Raw genomic sequence first — 9,017 nt, 5'->3', positions numbered from 1 at the left:
AAAATCTGGTCACTAGAATAAAGCTGCTTGTTAGTCAGTTTGTTGAAAGACGATACCATTTATGTTATGTGCGCCTGTCCACGAGAAATTAGTTTGTGTGTAAAACTATTGAACACCACACAAAATACCACTACCAACAATAATGTTTTTCGAGAATATATATATATATTTTTACATACATACATACATACTGTACATACATACATTTGAACACTCTCACATACACGCACACACACTGGACATACACACACACAAACAAACACTGATACATATTACTTTATTTCCTTTTTAGTTTTTATAAAAATCATTATTATATATTATTACTTTGTATACGGTTTACTATTATCGTTAGATTACTTTCAAAAGCATGCACTTCCTTTTGGTCGTCTCGTGATTCTCTGTATTGCACTGAACTTTATCGCAGTGTCCTTTGTCTTTCTTTCTACTCTTTAACTCTTTCAACTTCCTTTCCTTAGTTCAATATCACTGCAAAACAAATCCTTACGTTTAAGCAAACCCACAGATTTGAGCAGTCAATGAATTGTCTTTAAAGTCCCCTGTGGCTCTTTCATCATTGTCATTTCCAGCACTTGGCCTTTCAGTTTTTTTTCTCAGTCTCAGAGTGGGTAAATAGCTGGAAGKGGTGTGGAATAGCTTGCTTGGTTGATTATTGATAAGTGTATCACGTTTGTCAGTCTCTCTTTCTGACTGTCCCTCTCAATTGATTGCCAYGGCAACAATAGACCCCTCCGCCACCTCTTCATCCTTCTCCTCCAACGATTGGACTATGCAGGGTGTGACCACAAAGGGTATGCGCTCTGCCATTGATTCTGGGCGTGCTAGTTGTGGACTGGTGCCTCCAATCGGGGTGGCATCTTCTCTAAGCGGCGACGGGGTCAAAGTTGGCTCCAAGGTTAACGTAATCTCATCTTCCTGTGAAAACAGTAAATGGATGATTTACTAACTATACTGTACTTGCCAAACTGTGAGGATCAGTCAACAGTCTCTACCTGCGGGTACAGCATAACCCAWGTATTAGCCTTGCACGCCATCTTGTGGCTGGAGGACTGACTTTGACGTAAAACACTTGTAGTAGGCAGGACAAACATATTTTCTCGATTTCACTAATATCATCAAAATCAATAAATCATAGCACTTTTTTTGCGGCTCATTCAGTATTTATTACCTGATAAAGTAAAATCCTGTTGGAAAATCATGTTAAAAGTACCATTTATATGGCTAAAACATACATTGGCCAAGTGTCAAAACACCGGTTTAAGATCAATATGCTGAAATAAGTTGTGATATTTTGAAGACCAATACATACATAAATTACTCCTTACACATTTCACACTTGTGTTCAGATTACTTCAATTAGTACCTCATAAACTGCACACGCACCAATAYTTACCAAGCGGTCCTTCAAGACTGGAATTGATTAGCTTGTTCTACTGTATCAATAGCACGCACAAATTAATCACTCACATTGATATTRTATTTCAATCAATGGAACTTGGGACAATAACCACAGCGACATGYACTATTTGCGCTCTTCTAACAGATWAACCTCAATGAACTTGGGTRTACTACATATATCTGTCGATAGATGACAACCTGTCGTAGCACATTATCAATTTATATCTCTGTGAGAAAATTATTTCGGTAGATGGCCAACACGGAAAAGGAAACACAACACTTTTCTGTCTGGATAATTTCAACGAATCACCACCTCACACCAGTTTCTAAATATCGACAGGGGTTGGCTTTCATTTGAATGCTAGGTTGACCCTCAAATCCATGCATTCGTGTGAGGCAAGAGACGTTTATGGGAAGAGTGCCAATTTATTTCTAGCCACCGTGGTCTGAAAATGAAAGCTGCATTCTAAGTCCCACTACGGACTGGCGCATATGGCAAAAACACTGGTACTTAACCAAAGATTATAAACTTTAATACAAACATCACCAATCTGAGGTTAAAGGCTGTGTATTTCCTGTAATTCTTGTGTGGTGAAAATGTTAGTCTGTGTAATGTAGAAACACGTTATTTTACATTTACATTTTAGTCATTTAGCAGACGCTCTTATCCAGAGCGACTTACAGTAGAGTGCATACATTTTATTACATTTTTACATACTGAGACAAGGATCTGTCTCTTATACACATCTAGATGTGTATAAGAGACAGCTCTTATCCAGAGCGACTTACAGTAGAGTGCATACATTTTATTACATTTATTTATTTATTTATTTTTTTACATACTGAGACAAGGATATCCCTACCGGCCAAACCCTCCCTACAGGCCAAACCCTCCCTAACCCGGACGACGCTATGCCAATTGTGCGTCGCCCCACGAATCTCCCGGTTGCGGCCGGCTGCGACAGAGCCTGGGCGCAAACACAGCCCAGCCTGGGCGCGAACCCAGAGACTCTGGTGGCGCAGCTAGCACTGCGATGCAGTGCCCTAGACCACTGCGCCACCCGGGAGGCTAACGTTATCTCCACCATAGGGAATTTAGCGTAATATAACGTAATTAAATATGTCAAAGTAATTCAATATCTGAACATATTACGATAGTAAATGTATTAGACTTACAAATTCTCCATAGGGTCTGTGCAGCAGGCTGAACGTTTGACTTGSCTACTTGTAGGGCCTGCTGTTAATAGTGGCAATATCAGTTTGGCTCAATCTGCTTAGGCAACAATGTGTGAGATAATATGGATTATATCTAAAGCAATACAAAGCACTGGCTGAGTTCAAGGTTTTACTGCTAACCWACAAAGCATTACATGGGCTTGCTCCTACCTATCTTTCCCATTTGGTCCTGCCGYCCTTATTGTCCCTAGAATTTCTAAGCAAACAGCTGGAGGCAGGKYTTTCTCCTATAGAGCGCCATTTTTATGGAATGGTCTGCCTATMCATGTGAGAGAYGYAGACTCGGTCTCAACCTTTAAGYCTTTATTGAAGACTCAGCTCTTCAGTAGGTCCTATGATTGAGTGTAGTCTGGYCTATTACAGGGTCTGAGTCACTGGCTTACTGGTGCTCTTCCATGCCATCCCTAGGAGGGGTGTGTCACTTGAGTGGGTTATGTCACTGATGTGATCTTCCTGTCCGGGTTGGCACCCCTCCTTGGGTTGTGCCGTGGGGGAGATCTTCGTGGGCTATACTCGGCCTTGTCTCAGGATGGTAARTTGGTGGTTGRAGATATCCCTCTAGTGGTGTGGGGGCTGTGCTTTGGCAAAGTGGGTGRGGTTATATCCTGCCTGTTTGGCCCTGTCCGGGGGTATTGTTGGACGGGGCCACAGTGTCTCCCGACCCCTCCTGTCTCAGCCTCCAGTATTTATGCTGCAATAGTTTGTGTCGGGGGGCTAGGGTCAGTCTGTTATATCTGGAGTATTTCTCCTGTTTTATCCGGTGTCCTGTGTGAATTTGAAGTATTCTCTCTCTAATTCTCTCTCTTTTCCTCTCTTTCTTTCTTTCTTTCTTTCTTTCTTTCTTTCTTTCTTTCTTTCTTTCTTTCTTTCTTTCTTTCCTTCTCTCTCTCGGAGGACCATGCCTCAGGAATACTTGGCCTGATGACTCCTTGCTGTCCCCAGTCCACCTGGTCGTGATGCTGCTCCAGTTTTAACTGTTCTGCCTGCGACTATGGAACCCTGACCTGTTTACCGGACGTGCTACCTGTCCCAGACCTGCTGTTTTCAACTCTCTAGAGACAGCACGAGCGGTAGAGATACTCTGAATGATCGGCTATGAAAAGCCAACTGACATTTACTCTTGAGGTGCTGACCTGTTGCACCCTCTACAACCACTGTGATTATTATTATTTGACCCTGCTGGTCATCATTTGAACATCTTGGTCATGTTCTGTTGTAATCTCCACCCGGCACAGCCAGAAGAGGACTAGCCACCACTCATAGCCTGGTTCCTCTCTAGGTTTCTTCCTAAGTTCTGGCCTTTCTAGGGAGTTTTTCCTAGCCACTGTGCTTCTACACCTGCATTGCTTGCTGTTTGGGGTTTTAGGCTGGGTTTCTGTACAGCACTTTGTGACATCAGCTGATATAAGAAGGGCTTTATAAATAAATTTGATTTATTGATTGATCGTCTGAAAATCAACACGTTTTTCTTCAACCAAATGGCTCACCTTAGTCTCCTCCTCTTCCTGTTGCTCTGAAATGCATTCACTCTCCTCCTCTGGCTCCTCCCCCAASGTCTCGACCACACCCCCAACCATGTCACCCATTGGCCCGCTCATCTGTCCGACAATCTCCACCTGCGCGGATCCCCATAGGTCAGCCAGGCGAGGGTGAGTGGGCAGGCCCAGACTGTGGATGGTGCTGTTGGGCGTGGCTTGGAGGGAGTGGTTTGCACTGTGTAGTCTGTGTTCCATTGTCTGTAGATAAGGCAACACAGTTCCTTAAAATGTTCTCATGACACAAAAAATTGCATTATCAAGAAACATCCCCATGAGTCGATAGCTCATGGCTAGTGGGAGGAAATKAGTCATCTGTTGCTCTTGGCAACAAGTATTTCTGTATGTAATTAGTAGGTCTCATGTGTTGTTATTAACACTAAAGCGTTGGTAGCATTACATTAACAGTAAGAAGGATAAGAAAATTGGATACATYTTTTGCTAATAACACTAACAAACTGCTAGTATACTGCTGTCTTACAATGGTTGTCAGTTAGACACTTCCATGTTTTATTGAAACACTTTTATAAGTCCACCTGGTGACAGTACTCTATGAGGCAGTCCAGTCCAGTCTGTCTCACCTGTTGCTGTTGGTAGAGCATTAGCTGCTGGTGCTGGTACAGCTGGATCTGCTGCAGCTGCTGGAGCTGCAGCTGGCTCTGCTGCTGCAGGGTGAGCTGTTGGGACTGCTGCTGCTGCTGGATGTAGCCCCCCACGTTGTCCACCTCGCCGTAGCCCTCACCGGGCGTCCCTCCGCCCCCACCCGCCATGATGTAGGCGGCCGGCGAGGCCACGCCCGATGGATCGTTGCTGATTGGCTCCCAGGCGTCGGAGGAGGAGAGGCAATAGAGGCCCTGGGCGACGTAGGTGTTGGGCCACACGTCGGCCGAGGAGTGATGCATCGCCTGATCTGTTGTGTTAGGGAGGGATGAARGGAGAAGTACATTTTGGATTAGATACAAGTAATAAACTGTMATCTCAGAGCACRAAGCAAAGATTTTTGATGTGTCACAGAAGGCAGTGGATWTAGGTAAACGTGGCCTTCAGTTTCCATAACAGTGGTTTACATTAGTTGGGTTCAAAGGGCCTTGAAGCAGCGGCATCACCAGATATCAGACGATATTTACAGCAGCGTAACCATTGTGACAATAAATACACTGGAAACTTATTTAATTAAAGCTCAACATATCTAAGGAGAAAATGAAAGCTCACTTGACGATGGGCAAACCGTGCCTTAGTTATTATAATGCCTATAATAATCTGATTTTAATTGGTCTCTGGGTTGATAATAGCAGAGAATGGGCCCATATGGTGCTGTTAATGAGAGCCAGGCTAAGTCCTTGTGTTAACCTACAAGCTCCCCCAGGGTTTTCTGCTACAACACGACACCACCCAACCAAACACCCCAGGGCCACAGCGGCCATTTTGAGTTTCTCCGCAACATTTCTTCATAAAGCCCTGATGCACCTCTAGCAGACCTGTCAAGTGGAGTGGAAATGACATCAATCWAACCGGAGTAAACAACATCAATCAAAGTGGCTGGAAGCCTKCGACAGTGAAATATGGAGCAGCACAGTCCATTACAGAGTGGATGTGGAGCTCACAAGTCAATTACGATCCCTCTTCACAACTACATATATATTAACTCAATTATGCGTTTTTGCATTTGGCACTAATATTGTTGTGGAAAAGTAAATGCTTAATTTAGTATAAAAAAACTAACTTTTTGTATTCATTCATTGAATCTGGAATTAATTTGTTAAAGCTGAAACTGCCACATCCGTTTGCGATATTACAACAACAAAGAAGCTACTTTAAACAACRAAGACTGCTTCTTCCCCTCGGACATCATTGCACGCAAGAGAGAACAGCACAGTATGTACTACGATTTCTTTTGACCACRATGCCGGATGCTAATTTCYTCAACAACAACAAAAAACWATAACAAATGCTCCTGGGGCGACCAGTGGCGCTGTTGCGTCTATCGCGGATCTCAGCTTGAAATGCTATATGCTATCAAATGTTACTTGTACATCCTTCTCAATTTCACAATATAGCACAATGGCATTRGATGAACAGATTCAGTGAGTGCTGTTCATTGAAATGTAGTTTGTACTTTAAAAACAAAAGTTATAATAAAATGGCTGCCCTATTTCTAGTGTGTGGCGGCCATGTTTCTAGTYCTTTACCTCTGCTGGTGATGCTCTCCTGGTTGGTCTCACTGAGGTGTGCCACACTGCCTTGGTTGGAGCCAGCACAAAGGCTGTCYTCCTCCATAGATCTCCAGCCCAGCAGAGTAGCCTCCGATAAGGCAAATTGTGCCATTAATCCTGGATGAAACAAGGGGATAGACTTTGTAAACGATGTAAAATACATGGTTCCAAATCTCATTTATTTACAGTGCATTTGGAAAGTATTCAGACCCCTTGACTTTTTCCACATTTTGTTACATTAYAGCCTTATTACAAAATTGATTCAATATTTTTTTCCSCACAGCAATCTACACACAATACCCCATAATGACAAAGCCAGAACWGTTTTTTAGACATTTTAGAAAATGTATAAAAAATTCAAACAGAAATACCTGATTTACATATAAGTATTCAGACCCTTTACTCTGAGACTCGAAATTGATCTCAGGTRYGTCCTATTTCCATTGATCATCCTCAAGATGTTTCTACAACTTGATTGGAGTCCACCTGTGGTAAATTCAATTGATTGRACATGATTTGGAAAGGCACACACTGGTTTATATAAGGTCCCACAGTTGACAGTGCATGTCARAGCAAAGACCAAGCAATGAGGTCGAAGGAATTGTCCATAGAGCTCCGAGACAGGATTGTTTCAAGGCACAGATCTGGGGAAGGGTACCAAAACATTTCTGCAGCATTGAAGGTCCCCAAGAACACAGTGGCCACCATCATTYTTAAATGAGCTGGCCGCCCAGCCMAACTGAGAAATCGGGGGAGAAGGGTCTTGGTCAGGGAGGTGACCAACAACCTGATGGTCACTCTGACAGAGCTCCAGAGTTCCTCTGTGGAGATGAGAGAACTTCCAGAAGGACAACCATCTCTGCAGCACTCCACCAATTAGGCCTTTATGGTAGAGTGGCCAGACCGCTTGGCATTTGCCAAAAGGTACTTAAAGGACTCTGGGACCATGAGAAACAAGATTCTCTGGTCTGATGAATCCAAGATTGAAGTTTTTGGATGCCAAGCGTCATGTCTGGTGGAAACCTGCCACCATCCCTGCCACCATTTTCAGGGACTGAGAGACTAGTCRGGATTGAGGGAAAKATGARTGGAGCAAAGTGCAGGGAGATCCTTRATGAAAACCTGCTCCAGAGCGCTCAGGACCTCAGACTGGGGCAAAGGTTCTCCTTCCAACAGGACAACAACCCTAAGCACACAGCCAAGACAACACAGGAGTGGCTTTGGGACAAGTTTCTGAATGTCCTTGAGTGGCCCAGCCAGAGCCCGGACTTGAATCCAATCGAACAGCTCTGGAGAGACCTGAAAATAGCTGTGCAGCGACGCTCCCCATCCAACCTGACAGAGCTTGAGAGAATCTGCAGAGAATTATTTTTACCAGGTAAGTTGACTGAGAACACATTCTCATTTACAGCAACAACCTGGGGAATAGTTACAGGGGAGAGGAGTGGGGATGAATGAGCCAATTGTAAGCTGGGAATGATTAGGTGACCGTGATGGTATGAGGGCCAGATTGGGAATTTAGCCAGGACACCAGGGTTAACACCCCTACTCTTACGATAAGTGCCATGGGATTTTTAGTGACCACAGAGAATCAGGACACCCGTTTAAGTCCCATCTGAAAGATGGCACCCTACACAGGGCAATGTCCCCAATCACTGCCCTGGGGTATTGGGATATTTTCTTTAGACCAGAAGAAACAGTACCTCCTACTGGCCCTCCAACACCACTTCCAGCAGTATCTGGTCTCTCATCTTAGGGACTGACAAGGACCAACCCTGCTTAGCTTCAGAAACAAGCCAGCAGTGGGATGCAGTGTGGTTTCTACTGGCTATTATATAGGTGTGCCAAGCTTGTAGCGTCATACTCAAGAAGACTCGAGACTGTAATCACTCCCAAAGGAGCTTCAACAAAGTACTGGTAAAGGGTCTGAAAACTTCTGTAAATGTTATATTTCAGTTTTTTATTTGTAATAAATGTCTAAACCTGTTTTCACTGTCATTATGGGGTGTAGATTGATGAGGACATTTTTTCTATTTAATCCATTTTAGAATAAGGCTGTAACATAACAAAATGTGGAAAAAGTCAAGGGGTCTGAATACTTTCCGAATGCACTGTACATATCGATTTGTTTAATTTTCACTGGTTCTTATGTTCACTCTTACCTGCGGTGAAGCGGGCTTCCTTTTCTCCTTCACTGAGYTCACTGTACATTTCACTCTCCCTTCTCCTATCCTTTTCGCGTTGCGAGGTTGGGATTTTGGCGACCACAGTCCCTTCAGTCCCAGTGGATGGTGTGTTCCAGCTCTGCCATTCGATCATGTGAGCCACTTTGCCCGAGGCCATGGCAGTGGGCTTTGTCACTTTATCCTTCATGGAACGGGACACRCCTAAATAAAGAATAGATGGGGGGAGAACACTGTTTCACAACACATTCAATTTGTGAATATGGCACCTCCCACAATGGATTTGGGCTCAGGAAGTGAAATGGGCTGGGAACTGTGGAAAATGCTTAATGGCTTGTGTGTTCTTTCTGGGAGGCAATGGTACAGTAGCCGAATATGAATTCGGTACAAAATGGCTTCTTCCTCTTTCATGTATGTCTCAGGAGCTATGGATG

General features: G+C 43.8%; 1 protein-coding gene across 4 annotated transcripts in view; it reads right to left on the bottom strand.

The window, feature by feature from the left end:
* Nucleotides 1-261: 261 nt before the first annotated feature.
* The window catches only part of LOC111955323 (AF4/FMR2 family member lilli), a 23,294-nt gene continuing 14,538 nt past the window's right edge, over nucleotides 262-9,017 (bottom strand). For all 4 annotated transcript variants that reach the window (XM_023975527.2, XM_023975526.2, XM_023975525.2 and 1 more), the window contains 5 exons: nucleotides 8,563-8,787; nucleotides 6,377-6,517; nucleotides 4,769-5,097; nucleotides 4,140-4,388; nucleotides 262-933 (listed from right to left, as the gene is read on the bottom strand). In XM_023975527.2, the coding sequence (XP_023831295.1) occupies nucleotides 718-933; nucleotides 4,140-4,388; nucleotides 4,769-5,097; nucleotides 6,377-6,517; nucleotides 8,563-8,787 (1,160 nt within the window). In that variant the 3' untranslated portion in view covers nucleotides 262-717. The remainder of the gene's footprint in view (nucleotides 934-4,139; nucleotides 4,389-4,768; nucleotides 5,098-6,376; nucleotides 6,518-8,562; nucleotides 8,788-9,017) is intronic.

Source organism: Salvelinus sp. IW2-2015, linkage group LG30 (assembly GCF_002910315.2).
Source record: "Salvelinus sp. IW2-2015 linkage group LG30, ASM291031v2, whole genome shotgun sequence".
Taxonomy (NCBI): domain Eukaryota; kingdom Metazoa; phylum Chordata; class Actinopteri; order Salmoniformes; family Salmonidae; genus Salvelinus; species Salvelinus sp. IW2-2015.
Note: the sequence above shows the minus strand (reverse complement) of the source record. Positions and strands in the feature narration are given on the sequence as shown.